This window comes from Hirundo rustica, chromosome 29, assembly GCF_015227805.2.
Source record: "Hirundo rustica isolate bHirRus1 chromosome 29, bHirRus1.pri.v3, whole genome shotgun sequence".
NCBI lineage: Eukaryota > Metazoa > Chordata > Aves > Passeriformes > Hirundinidae > Hirundo > Hirundo rustica.
Window position 1 is genome coordinate 1031485 of NC_053478.1, and position 23375 is coordinate 1054859.

The following is a 23375-nucleotide window of genomic DNA, read 5'->3' on the forward strand; positions in this document are numbered from 1 at the left end:
GAATTGACACCAGGCACTGGGACCGTGTGACATTTATCAAGGGCTAGTGCTGGATTCTACACCTGGGACGGGGTAACCCTGGCTGTATGGACAGACTGGGGAAGGAGAGGCTGGGAAAGCATCCGGAGGTCCTGGTGGCTGGCTGGATCCAGGTCACAGCGTGTCCTGGCAGCTCCAAGGGTCACCGTGTCCTGAGGGGGATCAGGCCCAGCATCGCCGGCTGGGCGAAGGAGAGGATTGTGCTGCCCTGCTGTGGGCTGGGGCAGGCTCACCTTGAATCTTGTGTGTAGTTTTGGTAATGTAAGAAAGGCATTAAGCCATTGGAGAGTATCCATGAGCGTGGTGAAGGGTCTGGAGGGGCCATAGGAGCGGCTGAGGGCACTTGGTCTGTCCAGCCGGAGACTGAGAGGAGACCTCAGAGATCTGCACTTTCCTCACGAAGGGCAGCTCCCTATGATCAGCGACAGGACCCCATGGAATGGCTGCAGCTGTTTCAGGGAGCTTTAGGCTGGATATCAGGAAAAGCTTCTTCCCCCAGAGGTTGCTGGGCACTGCCCTGGCTCCCCAGAGAACAGTCACAGCTCCAAGGCTGCCAGAGCTCCAGGAGCGTTTGGACACTGCTCTCAGGGCTGCCCAGGGTGGGGTTGTTGGGGTGTTTGTGCAGCGCCAGGGGTTGGAATGGATGATCCCGGTGGGTCCCTCACAGCTCAGATTATTCCGATTTCCCTCGCCCCTCACAGAAGGGGCAGAATCTGCGCATGCGCGGTTCGCCGAGGAGCGCGCGGCGGCGGCTGAGGGCGGGCCCCGCCCCCCGGCAGCGCCGCTGAGGGCGAGGGCGGGAAAAGCGCCCTGAGGGTGAGCGCGGGCGGGTCCTTCAGCTCCCTTCCTCTCACCTGACATTCTCCTGCAGGTTTTTTCTCGGTTATATCTCAACTCACCCACACCTCACCTCGCCCTCGTCGCCGAGGTTTTGTTGCCCGCCGCCCCGCGCTGCTCTGCAGTACGCTGTCTTCGCGCTTTCATGCTCCGCTTGCCTCAGTTTCCCTTGAGGAAGCAGGTGGTGGTTTCTGGGCTGAGGCTGCTGGGAAGCGGCTCCTTCCTCACAGCGGGGCCGAACTCGGCGCGTGTGTGATCGGGGGGGTTTATGGAGGATTGCTGAGGGGGAGCTCACTTCTAACTTGGGAAAGGTGTTTTCTATGGCCTCAGGCGTGGGTGCATTTGATATTCCTGAACTGAGGGGAAGGCTTGTGAGCGGTCAGGCTCAGGGTGGTGAGGGCTCTGTTTCTCCCACGCTCATTTAAATTACAGATGAAAACAACTCAGCTCTGGGGGTGTTTGAAATGTGGGGAGCCTTTTCATAAAGTCCTTTGAAAATCTTGTAGGTTGGGTGCCAGTTAGTAGTGAAGAGAATTACCTTTGGAGGTTCATGTTTCATATAAATGCAGATATAAATGTTCTAATTATTGCATCCTCTAGCCTAGGGGGAGGCCTGTGCTGCTGTGAAAACTAAAAATCTGATACTGGGGATGTTTAGAGGAACTGTCCTGCTCTGTTTCGTGAAAATTACAGGTTTGTTGGAGCCTGCAAATTGTGCAGGTGTTTGTAAATCCAGAGAATGCCCTGGAGAGCTGCAGGCTGGGCTTGCTGCCCTTCTCCTCATCCAGGTGCTAATGCAGGTATTTCGTTGACAGGCACAGGAGTCTCTGCAGAATGGCAACTGCTCAGAAGCAAAAGAATTCTGTGGTACGGTTTTGTTTTTGTGTATTCCAGCACAGTACTGGGAACAATGGGGGAGTTTTGGCTGGAATAGTGCACCCAGGTGCTCTGTGATATTTCTTCACATGAAAATAGCAGGCTAATTCAGTCTTTTAATTATGAATAAAGAATATATAGGAAAAAAAAATAGACAAATAACCTGAACTTTGTTGTCACATGCTTGGTAGAAACCAGTTGTGTCCTGCAAATGTTATAACACCAAGTGTAAGGAGTGTGCTTAACCTTATAAATCACAAGTCACACTTTTCAATTAAATTAAAATCAAGGCGTTAAACGGGATTGATACCCTTACAGGTCTGTTGCTTTAGGTTTAATTAGTTTCTTTCTGTGATTTTCAGAGTGCAGTTGTATTTCCCAAGAAAATAGCCACGGAGCAGCAATCCCTGATGCTGGTGAAGAGGCTCCTGGCAGTGGCAGTGTCCTGCATCACGTACCTGAGGGGAATCTTTCCTGAAAGTGCCTATGGAACCAGATACATGGATGGTAATGGGCTGTTCCCATGATAATTTGCAAAAGCTGTTGTCATGGAGTTGTTTTTAAAGCCATTTGGTTTTTTTAATGAGTGGATGCCATTTCAGTTCATGTAATGGAAACCTCACTAGTGAATTAATTAAATGTTGTTACTGCTTCTGCTGTCTGAGCATTACAACTATGCTCATGCTTACCAGTAATGTTAATTTTCGTCTCTTCTTGTTACGTACTTTAGGCAATGAGCTTTTCATTGCAGTTTGTTCTAAGTAAATCTGTGTGTGTGTTTTGTTTTTTGTTTTTGAGATGTCTGTGTCAAAATTCTGCGGGAAGACAAAAACTGTCCTGGTTCTACCCAGCTGGTGAAATGGTAGGTTGGTTCCAGCACACAGGTAACACTTCCTCAGCATGTAAGTGCTCAAAGGTTCCTTCCTGGTTGTTTGCAGATAATAAGGCAAAAAGTTCTCTTGCTGTGAGCGAGCAGCCCACATTTCTGTCCTAGATGTAACAGTCGTGTTTTCAGCTCAGGGCTTAGGAGAGCACAAATCTCTGTTTGCAGGGTGACTGTGCTTTATATTTACTGTATAAATACTAAATATGTAATAGCATGTATTTGTGTACTTCGTTCCTCTGGATGCTCATGAGTACTCAAGAGTGCACAGGATCCAAAAGTCTGACCAGTAGTTCTTCTCCAGCTGATCAGGAGACTCAATGCCACCATTTTGCATCTTAAATTTAAAGATCTTGCTCACAGATTTTGTAAGAGTGGGACTGCCAAGATTCTTTTTCGAAGGCAGAGCTGTGCCTGCCAGTGACAGTCTGCCTGCTTGAGCACTGCCACAGCTGGGTGTGATTTCACCTGGGGCTGAGCTGCTCATTCTGGTGTTCTTTCTGCTCACAGTAACTGTGAGGTCTGTTCTCGGTGCTCTCCTTGTTTTTTAGAAACCTCTGTGAGGCCTTTGCCTTAGTTACGTATTCCTGTATTTTTTTACCTCCGTAAAGATCCTTTCCATCTTCTTTCCCACTGCGTGGGAGGGATGCTGCATTCATCCCCTGGCAGTGCTGAGGGCTGATGTTAAAGGTGGAATCAGCCGTGTGAGGGAGGGGAAAAGCTGGAATTTCCTCATGGATCTTCCGTGGGTGATGGATTGGAAGGGTCAGTGCAGTTCTCCTTCCCCTCACAGCAGTGAGGGCAGCTCACTGCAGCCCCTGGAGGACCAGGCTGGATCCCTGGTTTTGTGGGAAGAGCTGTGGTGCGTGTTGGGAGCTCACAGGTGAGTGAGTGGCCTTTCTTGCCCCAGCGTCACGTACGCACCAAACCCAGTTGTTGTTTGCTGACTGTAATTGAAAGGAAGGTCAGAAACAACAAAACAAGGGTAAGTTTGGATTCCCTGTTTGACTGTTGTTAGGGTGTTATATAAAAAAGGAAGTGGCAACATCTAAATAAAGATAATAACTCCTTTGTGCTTTGGCAGTGTTGCTGTTCAGCTGAATTACTGATTTAGGATGAACTCATGGAATGGTTTGGGTTGGAAGGGACCTTGAAGCTCACCTTCCTCCAACCCTCTGCCGTGGGCAGGGACACCTGCAAATAGACCAAATTGTCACCTGATTAATGAATCCGTGTGTTGGAAGATGTTGGAAGTATTGCAGTGTGTTTTTACTGATAAACGATTTATCTACGGATTATATTTTTAATTGGTTTACCTACAGTTTATATTTTTAATTATTCTGGGGGTGGTTTGGTGTTATAAAGATAGTTATTGCTTGTATCACTGCTCATAAGATAGAATGATGGAATAAATGTTATTTATTGCTCTAATGCAGTAAAAGTAAACACAAGAGTTTCATTTTTTGGTGCTATTTGATTTAGTGAGAAACGAGTGAAAACTAGTAGTAGATGGCCAATATTATTTGGTTTTTGCAGGATGTTAGGATGCTATGATGCCTTGCAGAAGAAATACGTAAGTCCTCCAGTCTCATTTCAGTTTATTGAAATGTTTATTTGAGTCCATTGTCTGCCAGTGTAGTTGTAGGACTGCTCAGGGAGTAGCTGAGCTCAGGCAGCTGCAGTGTGGGATGCACAGGCATTTCTGCATTAAATTCTTGTAAACAGCAGCACAGAGAGCCAGGGATCTGTAGGTGTTTTCTTCTGCAGCTGAGCTCTCTCCTCTGCAGAAGAGGAGTGAAAAGGAAGAGATTTTCTTCCAACAGGCCTTAGTTGCCTGTGTTGGATTCCAGAGCTAGAGAGACAAAGCAGTTGGCCAGCAGAAATGGGCTATGAAATATATGTAATGTTATTTTTTTTTTCCTCCCTGTTTATGTTCCTGACAGCTGAGACAGATTGTCCTAGCAGTGAGTATCTCTGAAAGGCAGGGGTGTGTTTTTAAGGGACATTCTTTGAGGGACGTGCAGCTCTCATTCTGATTCCTCTCTTCTCTTTAAAAATGCAGGTTTATACCCAGCCAGAGGATCCTCAGGTAAATCTGCTGGAATATCTCACGGGATGACTGATGATAATATGGATATAGTGGAATGTGTGTACAAGCAGGAATATTTAACATGCACATTTCTAAAAGCAGGACACGTTGGGATACCAAGTGTAAAAGTGACTGGAGTCAGTGGGAATTGCCATGGGTGGATCTGCATTTGAGTATCCAGTGTCAGGTTATTCTCAGGCTGGTGCAAGAAACCAAAAGGTGTCCATAAAGAAGCCTTATCCTGACTCTGGCTAACAAATTTATGGGACTTCTGTGGAAAACACAAAACCCACTGAGTGTCACCACATCTGTTCTGTGTGTAAAACTGGAATATTTTATGCTAAAACTTCAGGTGATATTTCAAAATACTTTATCGTGGCGATTCCTGGGAAAGAATCACCATTTTTATCAGCTGACAGTTTTATGCATTATTACTGTTAGTTAGAGGATTAGGAACCTGCATTCAGCACATGAAAGTGGATGGGAGTTGGGCTGTAGCTATTTTCTTGAAAGGTTAATAGATTACTGAGCAGAGCTGCAGCAGGAGTGTTTAGGGTTAGTTTAATAATTACTGCCTTTGTTTGCAGACAGTCACAGAGTGTTACCACTTCAAGTTCAAGTACACCCACAATGGGCCGCTCCTGGATTTCGGCAGGTACAGCCCCTGGGACACACCTGAATGTCAGAACCTTGCATTTGATCTGTTTGGTGTTTGCTTTTTAAATTCTGCATCTTGAGGCTAATTTTATCAACGTACACTACTAGCTTAGACTTGCTAAAACACAATTGATCATTTTGTCTGATGATGTTCATAATTTTAATACCCAGTCAGAAGATGATGCTCAATGTCAGAGTCTGATGCTCTGTGACCAGGATCTTTGAGATATTCCACGTTTGATGGGTGAAGCTTCACACCAGATTGACTTACCTGAAGATACTGAATGTTACATGGATCTTCTAATTTAGCAAAAATCATAGAAAATACACCAAAACCACTTAGCAAAGCTGATCTGTGTGCTAAGATCAGGTTGCTTCTGGCAGCAGCTGTGGGCAGTGGCCCCCTGTGCTCCTGCTGGAGCTTTGGGGACACAGCTCTGCTCCACATCTCCTCCAGACCCTCTTCCACCACAGGGATTTACTGCTCAGTCACAGCTACAGGGAAATGGCTTATTTTAAGACAAGTAATTGGAATACAGTTAGTTCATACCTGACAAACTGCTCCCAGCTTCCCTCCTGCATAAAGTGTTCCTTAAATTAAAAGAGGCTGCAGTGCTGCAGACCCTCGGGCTGGGTTTAGTTCCTTACCTGTGAAAGGGGTTGTAACAAACCCCGAGATGTGACTCCTGGCCACACCGGGTTGCCATAGTGGAACAGCATAAATTCATAATCAAGATTAATTTGAAAATAGGCGTGAAGCTACTTCTCTGGCCCCAGCATGGCAGGAAAGAACCAGCTGGAGAGGGGTGAGAGGTTTGATCCATCACAGTCCAGGGAATGCTTCCAGGAGACAGGGACACACAAAGAAACAACTCCTGGTACCTGCCCTGCCCTGCAGCTCCTCTGGTGCCTCAGCTGTGAGGAGCTGGGGAGCAGAGGGACAGCTTTTAGCATCCAGGTGGGATTTGGGTCAGCTTCTGGTGGAACGGGAGCACGCAAATGTTGGAGCTGGATGCCAAGAGTCCCTTGGGCACCAAGTTTATTATCATTACCCATTTTGTCCAAGTCAGTAGAGTGACTTTTGTTAAGGCAAAGCAAGTAAGTAGGACTTCACAGAACTGGGGCTTTCACAAGTGCCTCTGTGTTCCAGGCTGGGTATTTAAGCACTGTGTGATGTAGGATAGAGCAGTTGGTGCCAGGTGCTGATCCCTAAACTCTCCTGATGCCCGTGGCTCAGGGTTTGATCTCCCAAGGGATGGAGAACATGCAGCACTCAGGCAGGGTTAGGAATTGCTGTGTGTGTGGTCTCAGACCTCAGGCAATAAACAGGATGCTGCTCATGTTCATAGTCTGCTAATACTAGAAACAGCTGTGTCCAAATACTCTGACCACTCTGTGTGCTTTTAGCAAGGACAAGAAGTCAGACTCCACCATCACCTGTGCAGACACCAAGAAGGCCAGCATCCTCCTCATCCGCAAGATCTACGTCCTGATGCAGAACCTGAGCCCGCTGCCCAACGATGTCTGCCTCACCATGAAACTCCTCTACTATGATGAGGGTACATTGCCGTGTCACCCTGATTTATCAGCTGTGTTCACACTCTGGGAAGCAATCCAAAGGAATATTTCAATGTAAAATATCTTTGTGGGTGCTGGGACTTGTTAAATGAGGTTCTTTCACGTGTGGCAGTTTTGACTCTCCAAGGGGAAGCTATGTGATCTCACTGCAGGAACACAATCCTGGCACTGACTTCATTGGATTTGGCTGTGTTTTTTAAATCACTTGGAGTTTCCCAGGGTATGTTAGGCCATAGCATAAATTCCCAGCCTGGCTCTAGTTGTTGACTGTCCAAATGTCTGGCTCTGCTTTCGGGGTGTGTTACTGCCTTACGATGACAAATCAGAGCTTCCCTTTTCTCTGTACAACCTCTTCCAAAAAGCTTTAGCTGGCCTTTGCCTGTTGTGCCAAGAGAAAAGACCTTCATTTACTCCAAATTGAGTATTGATTACTCCCCTCCCCACACACCATTTTTTTGCAGTGACTCTGTATTTAAAGGGGGAAAGAGTTAAAATCAGTTTTGCAGGAACGAGTTTCATTCTAACAGGTTGAATGCATTTTCTCTGCAGTTACACCCCCTGATTACCAACCTCCAGGGTTCAAGGAGGCCAAGGACGGGGGGCTGATGTTTAATGAGGAGCCCATGTACCTGAACGTGGGGGAAGTGCCAACGCCCTTTCATATGCTGAAACTGAAAATTACAACTGAGAAACAGCGCATGGAGAATGTTGATAAGAACATCCTAAAGCAGGGAGAGACTGCTGAGCTTCTCCAGGTGTGTGGAGTGAGCGGAGATGATCCAGAAGAAGAGAACCAGGACATGAATGTAAGAGCACAGACCTTGTTTTGTGTAGCTTTTTGAATTTTTTTCTGTGGCGTATCGTCTAGAAAAAGGCTATTATTGTTTCACTGTGTGTATAAACCATAACCCCCTCTATTTCCAGGCATGGTTAAGGAGGACAATGTGTCTTCAATCCATTTTTTCCTTAATTTTACTGCTCCATCTTGCAGCTTGTCACTGTTCAGGCAGTGCCTGTGCACGAGGAGCAGCAGAGGGACAGCTCCTGCCATGGGGACCCTGCCATGTGTCCCAGCACAGGGCACACATGGAACTGCTCACTGTCACGTGTCACAACCACTTATTTCAGTTTATTCCACCACAAATCCATCTAATCGGTGTGTCATTAATCATCTGAGTAGAAACCTTCTTCCTTGTGTGTCTGCAGTAAGTGACAGACCTGTTTCTTATTCTAGGAGGATCCTGTCTTGGATAATGAAGTGGAAGAGAAGAATCATGTGAATATTTCAGAAGCTCAAGGTAACATTTGTGTAATTTTTCAAGTCTCTGAGTTGTGCCTCTTTCCTGATGTTACTTAAACAAAACCCTCCGTTTTCTATATTCAAATTGTCATTGTTTTCTTTACATACATGACTGTGCCTTTATTTTCTATCAGGGCCTTCGTTCTGTGAAGCACTTGGCTAACAAATGTTAACATGTTAAAATGTGATTAACATATTTTCATGTTACTATTCAAAATTCTGGTCTTCTGTTCCATTTTATCAGATAAGCTATATTGAATGGGGTTTATAATTAGAAATAAATTTAATTTGCTTTTTCTACCATTCTTGTTACTAATAATTACTGATGTATTTAGATTTTGATAATACTTTGTTTGCACATTAAGCTTGCAGAGGTCTTGTACTGTTGAGCTCATTATTGCCGACCTGGGAAGCAGAATTCTGTGCAAAAACCAGTGCTCTGGGTCTGTTTGTTTTTTTTAAAAAATATTCAGCTTTTTGGGCTTCAGTTCATCAGAAATCCCACTTTTAGCCACCTTTTCCCCTGCAGTAGCCCAGAATCCCGCTGTGCACCCACACCTTCATCCCAGGGCTCTGGAGGAGTTGAGAGCATCAGGGGTTTTGTGAGCAGAGGAGCTTTTGTGTTCTGGCAGCCCCTGTGAAACACCTCCAAAGGGAGCTGCTCGTGCCTCTGGTCTGCTGCTCCTGGTGCAATAACTTCACCAGACTGTGTTTTGTTTCATGAACGATTCTGTGTTTGTCCCTGCTGCTTCCTGTCTGAGGGCCTTTTCCAGCTGATTGTGCTCTGGGGACCTGCTGCCCTTTCCCTGCGTGCTGGAGCACTTTGAGAATTGCAGGTGAACTTTTTTTTTGACATCACAGAATAGAATCCCAGAATGGTTTGGTTTGGGAGGCTCCTTGAAGCTCATCCGGTGCCAGCCCCTGCCATGGGCACCTTCACCGTCCCAGGTGGCTCCAACCTGGCCTTGGGCACCTCAGGGATCCAGGGCTGCTCTGGGCACCCTGTGCCAAGGCCTCACACCCTCACAGGGAACAATTCCTTCCCAATACCCCATCCATCCCTGTCCTCTGTCAGGGTAAAGCCATTCCCTGTGTCCTGTCTCTCCATCCCTTGTCCAAAGTCCTTCTCCAGCTCTCCTGGAGCCCCTTTAGGTACTGGAAAGGGCTCTGAGGTCTCCTTGGAGCTTCCTCTTCTGCCAGCTGAAAATCCCAACTCTCTCAGCCTTTCCTTAGAGGAGAACTCTAATAGGTACAAATTCTAGCAAAGTATTTTTGTTAGCATGAATCACACAAAAATGAGTTTCCTCCAGTGTTTTTCCTAATGCTGTAAATAAAATCTGTCAGTAAATAACTGTCCTGGCTCCTCCAGCCCTGGAACGTGCCCTGGGAGCTCCTCCACCGCTGGCTTTTAATCAGAGCTCCAAAATGTGGACCCAGACTGTCTCCAACTCAAAACATGAGACACCAAATTGTCCTCAGGGATCTCGGGAGCTTCCTGTTGAGATTTTAGATAAACCAGGAGGGAGAGCAGAGGATGGTTTGTGTTCACATTTCCCAGTTTAGCCCAGGGGCCTGGAGACTGAACTTTGCTGCCAAACAAACTGAGGAAGGAATTGCTGCTTGTTGATCTGCTCCTCTTGGAGGGGCTGTGTAGAAGCATCCAGACAATCTGGAACCCATTTTCAGTACAGAAAGCATTTCCAATGTTGGGTTTGGGGTTTTTTGAGAAGTAGCATGTGCAGCTTTGCCAAACCAGCTGCCATTTCCGTGCTGTTAAGAAATAATGGTGGAAATGCGTAGAAAACAGCACACGTTGATCAGAATTTTTGTCTTGACAATGCTGGTAGGCTGCAGAACTGGAATGACCACATGAAGGTGTGTCTGATTCTTCTAAAAGGTCGTTAAAGTTCCAAAACCATGCAAAAGTTCAGCAGATTTCTTGTCCTAGGGAGTCGGCAAATGTTTTATTTACAGGAACTACGAGGCACAGGGAAACACATCTGTCACCCTGAAATCCTTCTGTTGTTTCCACAGCTGATGCACGGTCACCCATTCACCGTCCCATGCTTTTATCTGTATCCCAGAAAAACAGCATGGATTAGGAACAGCATCCAAACTGCCTGGAACTGCCTGTTCCCCCTTGGGGGCTGTTCCTGCAGCTGCAGGCAGTGATGGGGGCTCTGCAGCTGGGATTGCTGCTCGGCTGTGGCTGGGGCTGGTGCCTTCAGGAGGGGCAGGGACAGGGCTGGAGGAGCCAGCACAGTTTTTTCCCTGTCCTTCCCCAGGTGTGACTCAAATCCCTTCAGCAGGGCAGCGTGTGAAGGAGCTGGGGATCAAACCCACTCTTGCAAGAGATCCTGTGTGTAAACCTGGGCTACTGCAGTGAGCTGGAGGTTGGGATGGGCAGTGGCTGAGTTAAAGGATAAGCTGAAAGCTTGGTGGAGTTAAGGACGTGCTGGACATAGAGAGCTGGAGCCCTCTGGAAGGAGCTGTTCCCAGCAGTTATAAAATGTTCCCTGGGGCAGAGCTGGTGTTGTTTGCTCTGGGTTGTTGGCGTGCTGCTGTTAACAGTTTTATTTAACTCTTCAACTCTTCTTTCAGAAAATAATTCAACTCATGAAGAGGTGGCTGGAGGGATCCAGACTCCCCCGCACGTTTCTAATCCTCAGGTATGAAAACCAAGCCCGGTCCCCTTCAGCTTTTACTGGAGCTTCTGTGAAGCTCCTTCCCTCCTCTGAGTGATTCCTGGGTAAGCTGCTGAAGCCTTATTTCCCACAGTCGCTATTTCCAGCAACAAAATTCCTTTACATTTTACTTCCTGGTGTTTTCCAAAACTATTCTGAAGCACTGACAAAAGGCTCTTCCTCTGTGGTACAGCTCTCAAAACAGCTGCTGTGACTGTTACTGAGAGAAAAGGGGAATGTAATTTCCATGTTAATTAACTGCCCAACAGGAATTCCACTGCTAATTCTGACAAACCAAAGCTTGTTTAAAAGTTGATAAAAACTTAAAAATTCAAGTTTATAACTCAGGTTATATCCTCTGCATGTAGAAATTGGTGGCATTTATACATGGAGGACTGCTTCACACAGGTCCTTAAGATTTCTTAAAACAGGATAGCTGTAGGTAAGTGTGATTGATTTAATGTATAAAACCAGCACATGCTTCTCTCTGCCAGGGCCCTCCAGCACACCCAGCTGTAAAAGCTGTGACTCCCACGGGTTTTCACCATTTAAATACTCCCATATTTCAGTTTTGGCTTAGGCACTGCACAGAACAGTGAATGCCCCAGCACTGAGCCCTGCTGTGGTCTCCAGTGTGTATTTTTTGCTGCTGTCACAAGGCAAAATCTATTTTCTGATTTCAGGTTGATCATTTGACCCGTAAAACGTCTGAGCTGATTGTGTCAGAGAGCAGGACAAGAAGTGGAAAGATATTCCAAAGCTGCATTGTTAGTATCAGCTTTTCTTTAGTTCTCATCATTTCTGTTCCAAACAGTGAATAAAACTCGGAGCTTGAACGCGTTTGCTATTGACAGAATGAAATTCTCATCACTTCCTAAATTCCCATTCAACACTGTCAAAAAGAATTCTGTCCCAATGAGTTGGAAGCTGATTTGATGCAGGTAACACAGGTTGAGAAAGGTTCCTTAGTTGTAGTTGATATCCTGTTGGGAGTGCATTCAGCCAAATTTCCTGCTGGTTTGATCTGTCAGTCAGGGGGGTTTGTGCAGCAGAGATCCCCAGCGCAGTTCACAGAGTGCTAATGATCACCTCGCCTCTGTGAGTCCTTGGTTCCAAGAAAAAACCCTTTTATTTGCTTAATCAGGTCACTCTGGCAGGCAGTGCTGCCTTTGGGGACCCAAATCCTTCCCTCAGCCGGAGCAGAGGTTGTGTCCAGGCTGGAATTTGATCTTTGGGCCCCGTGTCGGTGCTGCTCCTTCCCTGACTGAGCTTGGCAGCTCTGGGAGGCTTTGGGGGCCTTCACCAGGTATTGGGAATATTGGGAATGCTGAGTGAGGGGCACATCCTTCCCCAAAACCTGTGGGATGAATAAGTTTTTCCTCTTCTTTTACACAAGAAATTGTTCCCTGTGAGGTAGGGAGGGGCTGGAATTCCCAGAGCAGCTGTGGCTGCCCCTGGATCCTTGGAAGTGTCCCAGGCCAGCTTGGAGCAGCCTGGGAGAGTGGAAGGAGTCTCTGCTGTGGCAGGGTTGGCACTGGATGAGCTCTAAGGTCCCTCCCTGTTTCCAGCCTCTCATGTTCAGTGCTTTTCCTTAGTGATGTCACAAAAAAAAAAAGGAAAAAAAAGGTTTTTCTGTTTGCTCGCTATCCCTGTGTATTTTACTAGATTTTACTGAACTTAGTAATAAATCTATTAAAGAAAACACGATTGTTTAAACAACGGAAAGCACAGTGGAGCTAAAGGTTCGTTGTCATCTGTCCATGGGAGTCAGAAGCAGCAGCACTGAGCTCTCAGGAGGGTGTTGGGTGCTGAGCAGCCTCTGCAGGGTGCAGGGCGCTCCTGGTGCTGCTCCTGGAACGGGAGTGTGCAGGGAGCACCAGCATTGCCTGGGAACCACGGAATGCTTAAACCTTAAACTCTGCCAGTGCCACCCCTGTCACGGGCAGGGACAACTTCCACCATCCCAGGCTGCTCCAAGCCCTGTCCAGCCTGGCCTTGGGCACTTCCATGGAATAATCTGTGCCAGGGCCTCCCCACCCTCACAGGGAACACTTTCTCCCATTTCTCCAACTTCAATTTCCCCTGTTTCCGTCTGAACCCATGACTCCTTGTCCTGTGCTGCAGTTCCCGATGGACACGGCTCCTTAATGCAGCTGTGGCAGCAGGAATACATCCTTCAGCTGCTCAGTTCTGCCAGGAAATAATATCCAGATGTTCCTGCAGGCCCAGCACATCTGGGCAGGGAGCGGGGTGAGGCTCTGCATGTGTGACTGTGCTGAGGGTGGGCTGTGCCCTGTTCTGACACCACGGAGCTCCTGTAATTCCATGTGTTGGGTTTTTTTTTTTGGCAGGTGCACCAGGCTGAGCTCTCCTCCAGCCAGGACGTGCTGCCCAAAAGGAGGAAGCTCAGCGAGCCCAAGGAGCAGTTTTAGCTCTCCCGAGTTCTCCGCTCCCGCTTGTTCCGTGGGGCTGTTGGGTTTTAGGGATCTGTTCTGCTCCATTAGCAGTCCCGTCCATGGGAGTGTGTTTAAAGGAAGGAAAATGTCAGGAAGCCCAGCTGAAGAATTCCGAACTCATTTTGTGCGGGACCAGAAATCCTTGGATTTGGGGCTTTGTGGGTTTGCTCCGGGTCCTGATGGTGATGGAGGAAATTCATCCCCCAGCACGAGGTTTCACCGGTGCCTTTGGGCTGCGGTTCCGAGCTGAGGAACTCACCCAGAACCTGCCTTGCCCCAAAACCTCTCCGGTTTTGGGATGATTTCCAGAGGGCTGGGCTGTCAGTTACAGGCTGTTACAGTTTTGGAGTTACAGGTTTTGCTTTTCCTACCGGCACCGTTGGAGGAGTTGGACTCTTTGCATTTCTTCCAGACCAGAAGCACCATACTCAGCTGAAAAACCAGCCCTCCCCATGCCTCGAATTCCAGACTCCCTGCCAGAACGCAGGAATTTCCCGTGCCAGGTATCCGCTGCCCCGGCAGCGCCCGTTCCAAGGTGCGAGAGCACTGGGAGAACCTGGCTGTCCTTAGAACGATTTGTGGCAGGGGTTGGACTCGGTGCCAAATCCTCCAGCGCCACAGCGTTCATTGTCCGGCTGCCGTCGGGGAAGGGGAGCGGAGCCGAACGTTTCTTGACGCTTTTGACTCTCCGGTTTGGAATCTGTTCACCAGCAGTCAGCTATTAAACGGCGTTCGCCTTTGGCAGCAGCGTGTTCCGTAAGCGGCGGGATGGGCCGGGAGCAGGGAGAGGACGGGAACGGGAATGGGATGGGACAGGGAGACGGGAATGGGATGGGACAGGGAGACGGGAGCGGGAATGGGATGGGACGAGCGGGAACAGGAGTGGATCCGGAAAGGGATAGGACACGGCACGGGACAAGCAGGAACGGGACTGAAGCGGGGACGGGACACGGGATAGGACACGGAAGGGGTCAGGGAAGGGGACAGAGGACGGGATAAGCGGGGACAGGACACGGGATAGGGCACGGAAGGGGACAGAGGACGGGACAAGCGGGGACGGGACACGGGATAGGGCACGGGATAGGACAGGGAAGGGGACGCAGGACGGGACTGAAGCGGGGACGGGACAAGAACAGGAACACAAGCGGAGCAGGACACGCGGACGGGGGCGGAGCCAGCTCTGACTGACAGGAGGAAGTCCCGCCCCTCAGACCAGCCCTGCCACACTCATTGGCTGCTCCGGCCCGCGCCGGCTCCCATTGGTCGGAGCCGCGGCGCGGGCGGGGCCAGCGGAGCCCAGGAAGCGGCGGCGGCCCCACGGAGGCTTTTCCTGCCCGCGGCCCCGGAGCGGAGCGGGCCGGGCGGACCCGGCGGGCCGCGGTGAGGCCGGGCAGCGGGCGGGGGGCACTGACGGCCCCCAACCCTCCCGGGTGGGCGAATCTTCGCCCGCGGGGCGCTGCGGCGGAGGGCGGGATGAAGGGGGGCTGGTCCGGCGGGGCGAGCTGGGCCGGGGCCGAGAGGGGTGGGACGAAGCCCGGGGGCTGGGACAGAACCGGGCCGGGGTTACCTGGGTGGGACAGAGCCCCGGGGCTGGGACAGAACCGGGCCGGGGTTGGGCGCGGGGGTCGCGGGCGGTGGGACGGGGCCGTCCCGGGACGCTGCCGGTGCCCCGCGTCCCCTCCGGCTGCGGGACCCGCCCGTGCGGCCTCAGGGGCTCTTCTGCGCCCCGGGGCTCCCTTCAGGACCTGGGGCTGCGACCGTCCCAGCACGTCGAGGGGTGACGGCCGCTGCCTGTCACCGCCTGCGACGCCGCCCTGGGAAGGGGCAGCTGCAAATCCTGGGGGAGAGAGGGTGCGCGTCCCTTGGTCTTGGCGAGTGGGTTTGGGTCTGGGGGCTCAGCACCGTCGCTGTCCATCGTGTTTAACAAACCTGGGCTCTCCTGTGCCCAGCTGCAGCAGGAGATGACGACCCTCACGCACCGGGGCCGGCGGGTGGAGAGCAGGAACTCGGACAAGAAGCCGGACAGCGAGGAGGATGCTGCTGCGGACAGGGACCTGAATGAGGACGATCCTGATGACTCCAAAGACATCCGCCTCACGCTCATGGAGGAGGTGCTGCTCCTGGGGCTGAAGGACAAGGAGGTGAGGCAGGTGTCTGATGGCACGTGGGCAGTGGTGTGGTCAGCCTGGACTCGAGGCTCTCGGGCAGCAGCAGAAGGGATTGGATGGATTCTTCTCGATGCTCTCTCTTAGACTCTTAGAGCCTGCTCAGAATCCACAGAATCATGGAATGGTTTGGGTTTGAGAGGGACTGTAAAACTCATCCAGTTCCAAATCCTTGCATTGGGCAGGGACACCGTCCACTGTCCCAGGCTGCTCCAAACCCTGTCCAGCCTGGCCTTGGACAGTGCCAGGGATGCAGGGGCAGCCACAGCTGCTCTGGGCACTCTGAACTGTGGACATGGCTGGTAACCGCTGCCCCAGCAGCTCTGCCCTGGGAACAGTGGCAGGAGGTGAGAGGTGCCCTGGGGGTGTTGTGTCACTGCCTTGTGCAGAGCAGAGAGGGGTTGTTCTTTGCAGGGTTGGAGCCGTGGGTAGAAGGAGCCTCACCTGGTTTATTGAAGTGTGAACATCCTCCTCTCCTGTGCCAAAGCACCAGCTGACACACAGTGGGCGCTGCTCCACTCTTTAGAAGTTAATGTGGAAAAGAGCAGAGGTGGCTCCTGAGGAAAGAGGGCAGCAGAGTCAGCTGGGCTGGGAGCTGGAAGCAGACACAGGGCTGAGTCTGGACCCACGATGGAGAGGGAACGGAAGCTGCATCTCTGGTGGCTCCCTGAGCCTGGCAGGAGTGGTGATGTCAGTGCTGGGAGCCTCCTCCTGTGTGCCTGTGGCTTTCCTGGGCAGCAGCAGGGGACTGCAGAGCTGGGTGTTCCACAGGGCTCTTTCCTGTGGGAAGGGGATCCTGGTCAAACAGAACTGATTTGTGCTCATCAGCTGCTAGGAACTCGTTTATCAGCTCTGCCTGGAAGGAGCTGTGGGCAAGGGGAAGATGCCTGGTGTGGAGTTCTCTGAGCTGCCTGCGCTGTCCCTGTGCCTCTTCTTCACCCCTGCATCCATCTTCTGGGTCAGCCTGGGGAAATCTTGGGCTGGGAGGGCGGTGAGGCCCTGGCACAGGTTATTCCATGGCTGCTCCATCTCTGGAAGTGTCCAAGGCCAGGCTGGACAATGCTTGGAACAACCTGGTTTGGTGGGAGGTGTCCCTGCCGTGACAGGGGATGGGATTAGTCGATCATTAAGGTCTCCTCCAACCCAAACCATTCCATGATTCCGCAATTCTAAAATCTGCTGTTCCTGAAGAGTAGATGGGGAATTGCAGACCAGAGGAAGCCAGTCAGGTGCCCAACGTTCTTCTTGGGGCGCCAGTGGCAGAGCAGAAGCTTCTGGAACTCCAGGAACCCACTTTGGTCAAGACTGGACTCAATGATCTTGGAGATCTTTCCCAGCTGTAATTATTCCATGATTCCTGTGTGAGCCTGTCTCCCACCCCGAGGAGCTGTGGAGGATGGGCCTCCTCCTCCTCCTCTTCATCCCTCAGGGGTGGAATTAAACCCTTCTGAGGTGCCTGAACCTTCATTTCCACAGCGCTCTGCTGCCGTGGGTCGGTGCCAGCTGGTGCTGAGCTGTCCCAGGGACCCAGCCCGGGGGAGCTGTGGGTTGTGACAGCTCCAGGGGCTGGGGCTGACCTGTTTGAGAACCCCAGATAAGGTCTAGGAGCCAAGTAGGAAGTGGCAGGAGCTCAGGGCTGTAAACGGAACACAGGGCAAATAATCCTGGAGCAAATATTTGAGAGCAGCCTGGGAGTGGGGTGCCATGGGCTGCTTTTATCCTGGGCTGTGTTTGGTGTTCTTGGCTTGGTTAATGTATCCTGGGAACGGCCCTTCAGCCACCAGGAGCCTGGGAGAGCACAACAGGAAAAAACCTTGTCGCGCTTTTCCTTTTTTATTTATTTTTTTTTTTCCTTTCCGTCCTGTCCTTCCACATTCCTGTGCCTCAGGACCAGAGGCAGCAGCAGCCTGGCCCTGAGCTGGGCTCTGTTTTCACAGCTCGGGTGTTCGCTCATGGTTTGATGGCTGGGGAAAAACAAGACGAATTTTGCCAAATTCAATGAGCTCACGGCGTAATTTCATTATTTAAAGTACCAGTCTGCCCATGTAGGAGGACCTGGCTGCAAACCAGCCTGGCTTTTGTAACCAGTCTGATTCCAGAGGCTGGAAATAACCCAGGGGCTTTCAGCTGGTTTGGAATTTAAAATTTCCTAGGGGTAAATGTCCCCTTGAGGCCAGGAAATTGAAACCTTTGCTCGTTTTCACACCCTTTCCTGGAGAACCTGTTTGGAGAGCCATGAGCAAAACCCGGGAGCGGAAACCAGGAGGGCAGGGATGAAAGGTTGCTTTGTCTTCCCTCACAAGGAAATGAAGAAAGCAAATAAAGGTTTTCATTTCTTTTATGGGTCTCTGTGCTGGACAAGCCCAGTGTCCATACGCCCTGCTCAAACAGACCCAGTGGGGACGGGAATTCACCCAGGGGGCTGGAAAACCTTCCCTGGGAGAGGGCTGAGGGTTCCCGGCCTGTTTTCCTTGGGAAGGAGCTCACTGGGTCACTTTATCTCCTGCTACCTTTTAGACCTGTCCTTCCCCCCCTGTTTGCCATCCAGAGAAAGAGCAGCAGGAAAGGAGTTTCCCACTGGGAATTCCAGGTGTGTTGGGATCTCCCTGCAAACAGCAGGTCACGGCTTTGATCCCACGGGGATCCCCCTTCCCTTGGGCACGCCTCAAATGCCAATCCAGCCCCCTGGGCCTCTCCCTGAGCCCCTGGCTGCTCCTGGCTTGCCCTGAAATCCAAGGAACTCCGCTCCGTGTCGGCCGTCACCAGAGGAGAAGGAAACAATCGGGCTTTGTTCTCATCAGGGAATGAGGGAGGAGTGGAAGAAGGGAAGGGAAGGGAAGGGAAGGGAAGGGAAGGGAAGGGAAGGGAAGGGAAGGGAAGGGAAGGGAAGGGAAGGGAAGGGAAGGGTCACCTGGGCTGCCCTGTCGCTCCAAAGCACAGCCAGCTCTCTTGGAAAGCATCAGCTGAGTGTTGTTGAACCTCAGGGAGCAGCGAATTCCCTCCCTGGGCTTTCTTGCCCAGGTGGATTTTTCTCCCTGGCTGCAGTTCCAGCCCAGGATCCCTGTGCACAGAGGAAGCTGGATCTGTCCATCCTCTTCCTTTTTGCTGCTCCCTTTTATGTGTCTGATCTCCCTTATCCTCTCCTGGTTCAATTCCTGGTTCAGTTCCTGGTTCAGTTCCTGGTTCTTTGTGGGTTGTATTTCCCAAATCTTTGCGCCTTCTTCTTCCCCAAATTCTTTGCCTTTGGAATTTGCAGCTCTCAGGGTGACTCCCCATCAACAGCCTGGAGTGCCAGGACAAGAGGGGATGGCTTCAAATCGACAGAGAGGGGGTTTTAGATGGGATTTGGGGAAGAAATTCCTCCCTGTGAGGGTGGGGAGCCCTGGCACAGGGTGCCCAGAGCAGTGTGGCTGTCCCTGGATCCTGGCAGTGCCCAAGGCCAGGTTGGACGGGGTTTGGAGCAGCCTGGGACAGTGGAAGGTGTCCCTGGCGTGGCTGGGGGTGGAACTGGATGATTTTTAACATCCCTTCAATCCAAACCATTCCATGGCTCTGTGAATCTCCCGTGGGATCTGGGTCTTGCTGGGTTGTGGGGAGGCTCCTCCCAGGCCTGGTGTTGGTTTCTTGGTCCATCCAGGGACTCTCAGAGGGGCCCTGGGGCTGGCAGGGGGTGAATTTCTAGAAGGAGAAGAGCAGATTGCAGCTCCCCTGTCCCCAGGCCAGCGCTGGGACAGAGCCTGGCAGAGCCCCTCAGCAGCAGCAGCAAAGGCCTGCTGTGCCCATGGAAATGATCCCACTTTTCTCACTTTTCCTTGGATTTTTTTACACCCTGGGGCAGAGCTGGGTGTGCCCCCTGGTTGTGGGTGCAGCAAGGAGGGCACAGCTCGGTGTTTGCAGAGGTTCTGGGCAGGAGGGGGATAACTGGAGCTTCTCACCTGGTGGGGAAAATCCCTCCCTGTGGAAATCTGGGAAACTTCGGAGAGACAGGAGCAGGGAGAGACTCCTGGGCAGGGTCCAAGCAGGCCAGGAGGGACGGGAGGCTGAAGAGAGGAAGAATTAATTCCCATCTTCTTCCCCAGGGCTACACCTCCTTCTGGAACGACTGCATCTCCTCGGGGCTGCGGGGCGGGATCCTCATCGAGCTGGCTCTGCGCGGCCGCATCCGCCTGGAGCCGCTGTCCCTGAGGAAGAAGAGGCTGCTGGAGAGGAAGGTGAGGCTCCTGCAGGGACCCTGGCAGGGTCTGGGGCTCTGCTCACCCCGCCCTGGCTGCGGGAGCGGGATCTGCTCTGGGAGGGGACTGGCAGAGCTCTGCCTCCAGCCCGACCCTGTATTTCCCCGTGGGGTTGTTTAACCTGGAGAAAAGGAGACTCAGGGTGACCTTATCACTCTCTACAACCTCCTGAGGGATGGTTGTAGACAGCTGGGGTTGGTCTCTTTCTCCAGGCAGCAGCTGACAGAAGGAGAGGACACAGCCTCAGGCTGCATCAAGGGAAATAGAGGTTGGATATTAGGAAAAAGCTTTTCATGGAAAGAGTGATAAAGTACTGGAATGGTCTGCCCGGGGAGGTGGTGGAGTCACCGTCCCTGGAGGTGTTTAAAACAAGACTGGATGTGGCACTGCGTGCCATGGTCGAGTTGAGGTGTTAGGGCTGGGTTGGACTCGACGAACTCGAAGGTCTCTTCCAGCCTCGACATTCTGCGATTCTGTGCGATTCTGTGCGATTCTGTGCGATTCTGTGTGATTGTGACTCTCTGTGTTTCTCTGTGACTCTCTGTCACTCTCTGTCACTCTCTGTGATTCTGTGATTCTCTCTGATTCTCTGTGACTCTCTCTGATTCTCTGTGACTCTCTGTGACTTTGTGATTCTGTGACTCTCTGTGACTCTCTGTGTTTCTCTGTGACTCTCTGTGACTCTCTGTGTTTCTCTGTGACTCTCTGTAATTCCCTCTGATTTTCTGATTCTCTCTGATTCTGTGACTCTCTGTGACTCTCTGTGATTCTCTCTGATTTTCTCTGATTCTCTGTGATTCTGTGATTCTGTGACTCTGTGTTTCTCTGTGTTTCTCTGTGTTTCTCTGTGTTTCTCTGTGTTTCTCTGTGACTCTCTCTGACTCTCTCTGACTCTCTGTGACTCTCTCTGATTCTCTCATTCTCTGTGACTCTGTGACTCTGTGACTCTCTGTGACTCTCTGTGACTCTCTGTGACTATCTGTGACTATCTGTGATTCTGTGTTTCTCTGTGTTTCTCTGTGACTCTCTGTGACTCTCTCTGATTTTCTCTGATTCTCTGTGACTCTCTGTGACTCTCTCTGATTCTCTCATTCTCTGTGACTCTCTGTGACTCTCTGTGACTCTCTGTGACTCTGTGACTATCTGTGATTCTGTGTTTCTCTGTGTTTCTCTGTGACTCTCTGTGATTCTCTCTGATTTTCTCTGATTCTCTGTGATTCTGTGACTCTCTGTGACTCCTGCTGCTCCGTGCAGGTGCTGCTGAAGTCGGATGCTCCCACCGGGGACGTGCTGCTGGATGAGACCCTCCGGCACATCAAGGCCACGGAGTCGGCGGAGACGGTTCAGACCTGGATAGAGCTGCTCACTGGTAGGGCCAGGTGGAACCTGCACTGTCCCAGCTCCCTCTGGGCCTGCCCAAACATCCCTCAGACCCCACCAAACCCATCCAGGATCCCAGGTCTAGCATCACCCTCTGCATCCAGGATCCAGCAGTGAGGGAACCCCAAAGAGAGGGGAGAGCCCCAAAACCACCCTGGACCCTCAAATCCCTCCAAACCCCCTCTCCCTGGCCTGGTTGTGGATCCCTGGGTCACTCCTGGAGATGGGGAGGGCTCAGTGTGGGAGCAGAGAAGGATTCTCCGGGTGTTGTGATCGCGTCACACGAAGCAATAACACGGAGACAAGAGGTTTGCAGGGTAGAGTTGCTCCTTCAGAGAGAGAGAGAGAGCAGCCTGTTTATTATCTTCCATTTTTATACATTTGTGGCTCTGGTTGTGGATTGGCTTCTGGGGTTACTACCCCTCCACCCCACTGGCCAGACCAGCTGTTAATTAACATTATTTTCAGGCTAGAAATATGTAAACAAAGGACAGGGAATGAAAACAAAAGGTTTGTTTATGTTCCCACACGTGAGAAAAGCGAAAACTGCTCCTAATATTGTGCAGAAACTAAAGAAACTGACTCCATCAAAGTAGAAGGCTTTAAAAAAAAAAAACCTCAGAAAAACCAGGGTGACAGGGTGCTTCTTTGTCGGGAGCTCAGTGGAAATCTTGGTCCTCGCTCCCCTTTAGTTCCTGCTGAGGCCTCACCAAGCCTGGGGTGACCCACGGGTGGAAGAGGCTTTGGGAGGGGATTTGCCCTGGGAGCTGCTGCCAGGAGGGAGAGGAGGGTCCGGCTCAGGCCGAGGGCTCCGGCGTCCGTGGAAGGACGCTGGGATTGGGAAGCAAAGCTTGAGCAGAGTCTCGCACCCCTCAGGAGAGACCTGGAACCCCTTCAAGCTGCAGTACCAGCTGCGCAACGTGCGGGAGCGCCTGGCCAAGGCGCTGGTGGAGAAGGGCATCCTGACCACGGAGAAGCAGAACTTCCTGCTCTTCGACATGACCACGCACCCCGTCAGCAACGCCTCCGAGAAGCAGCGCCTGGTGAAGAAGCTCCAGGAGAGCGTCCTGGAGCGCTGGGTCAACGATCCCCAGCGCATGGAGCGCAGGACTCTGGCCCTGCTGGTGCTGGCCCACGCCTCGGACGTGCTGGAGAACGTTTTCGCCAGCCTGGCCGATGACAAGTACGACGTGGCCATGAACAGGACCAAGGACCTGCTGGATATGGACCCTGAGGTGGAAGCTGCCAAAGCCAGGGGCACGGAGATGATCTGGGCCGTCCTGGCAGCCTTCAATAAGTCCTAAGACCCCTCCTCACACGGTGTGGGGGAGACTCGTGATGAGAGCCGGGGGTCTCCCCGGAGGGATGGGGGGTTCCTGGGGCAGTGGGGGGGCTCAGCCCGGGGAGGGACCAGGGGATTTTGCTTTTCCCTCCCCAGGCAGGGGTGGGAGGTGAGAGCCCCCCCAGCCCCACAGCCCCGTGCCTCCAGGGAGGGGTGGCAGTAGCTCTTCACTCCTTGCCCTTGGGGATTTCCTTCTGAGGCCAGCGCAGAGCTGGGGGTGGCAGAGCCCCGGCTCGGGAGCTGCTCCGAGGGGCCGAAGCCCGGCACTGGGTTGGGACACGCTCCTGGGTGCCTGCCTGTGAGCCCTGTGGGCAGTGTGGGTTGCCCTGAGGAGCTCACACCCTCCTGGGGCAGGGTTTGGGGGCGTTGGGCAGCAGGAACCCCCCCAATCCCTGGCTGGCGCGGGGCACCCAAAGCTCCCCGGCGTGTCTCCGTGGAGAAGCGGCTCTGCAAACACCCCCGGGCTGTGCCCCCATGGCTCAGCTGCTCTTTCTAGTAAGGGAAAAAGTTAAACTGTGATTATTTTTGTTCACAACCCCCTTCCTTCCTCCCTCACTTTATTGTCCTGTAGTTCACTTAAACGTATTTCTCTGCAGCCCCAGGGTCTGTCCGTGTTTCAGTGGGTGCAGCTGCCAGGACTGGCATTTCGAGGGGCAGTGCTCGGGAGGGCCGGGGGGTCCCCGGGGTGCTGGTGACACTGGTGTCACCGGCGGCGGGTGGTCTCAGCTGATGCTGGGTGAGGGTGGGGTCCCTGCACCCCCAGGCGCCTTTCCACGGCGGGGACAAGGCCGGGGGCGGTTTCGGGGCCGTGAGCGGTCGCTGCCGTGGGGGATGTCCCCGCATCCCCTGGTCCTGCG

At 51.9% G+C, this 23375-nt stretch overlaps 2 protein-coding genes across 11 annotated transcripts; both read left to right on the top strand.

Annotated features, from left to right (window-relative positions):
* Positions 1 to 809: 809 nt before the first annotated feature.
* HORMAD1 (HORMA domain containing 1) lies at positions 810 to 14140 on the top strand. 8 transcript variants are annotated; one of them, XM_040088118.2, is made up of 15 exons: positions 810 to 855; positions 1477 to 1569; positions 1692 to 1743; positions 2115 to 2259; positions 2551 to 2614; positions 4172 to 4208; positions 4579 to 4599; positions 4698 to 4724; positions 5312 to 5379; positions 6789 to 6940; positions 7509 to 7765; positions 8194 to 8257; positions 10861 to 10928; positions 11627 to 11710; positions 13295 to 14140. In XM_040088118.2, exons 3-15 carry the CDS (start codon positions 1711 to 1713, stop codon positions 13373 to 13375), a joined length of 1101 nt encoding a protein of 366 aa, XP_039944052.1. In that variant the 5' UTR covers positions 810 to 855; positions 1477 to 1569; positions 1692 to 1710; the 3' UTR covers positions 13376 to 14140. The 8 variants fall into 8 exon arrangements, with proteins under 8 accessions (XP_039944052.1, XP_039944055.1, XP_039944051.1 ...); XM_040088121.2 differs by having other exon boundaries at positions 835 to 910; XM_040088117.1 differs by having other exon boundaries at positions 852 to 1000.
* GOLPH3L (golgi phosphoprotein 3 like) lies at positions 14018 to 23113 on the top strand. 3 transcript variants are annotated; one of them, XM_040088128.1, is made up of 5 exons: positions 14018 to 14155; positions 15349 to 15540; positions 19644 to 19775; positions 21051 to 21165; positions 22053 to 23113. In XM_040088128.1, the coding sequence occupies exons 2-5, from the start codon at positions 15361 to 15363 to the stop codon at positions 22478 to 22480; spliced, it is 855 nt and encodes a 284-aa protein (XP_039944062.1). In that variant the 5' UTR covers positions 14018 to 14155; positions 15349 to 15360; the 3' UTR covers positions 22481 to 23113. The 3 variants fall into 3 exon arrangements, with proteins under 3 accessions (XP_039944062.1, XP_039944061.1, XP_039944059.1); XM_040088127.1 differs by lacking the exon at positions 14018 to 14155 and adding an exon at positions 14701 to 14779 and having other exon boundaries at positions 15355 to 15540; XM_040088125.2 differs by lacking the exon at positions 14018 to 14155 and adding an exon at positions 14703 to 14779.
* Positions 23114 to 23375: the final 262 nt, after the last annotated feature.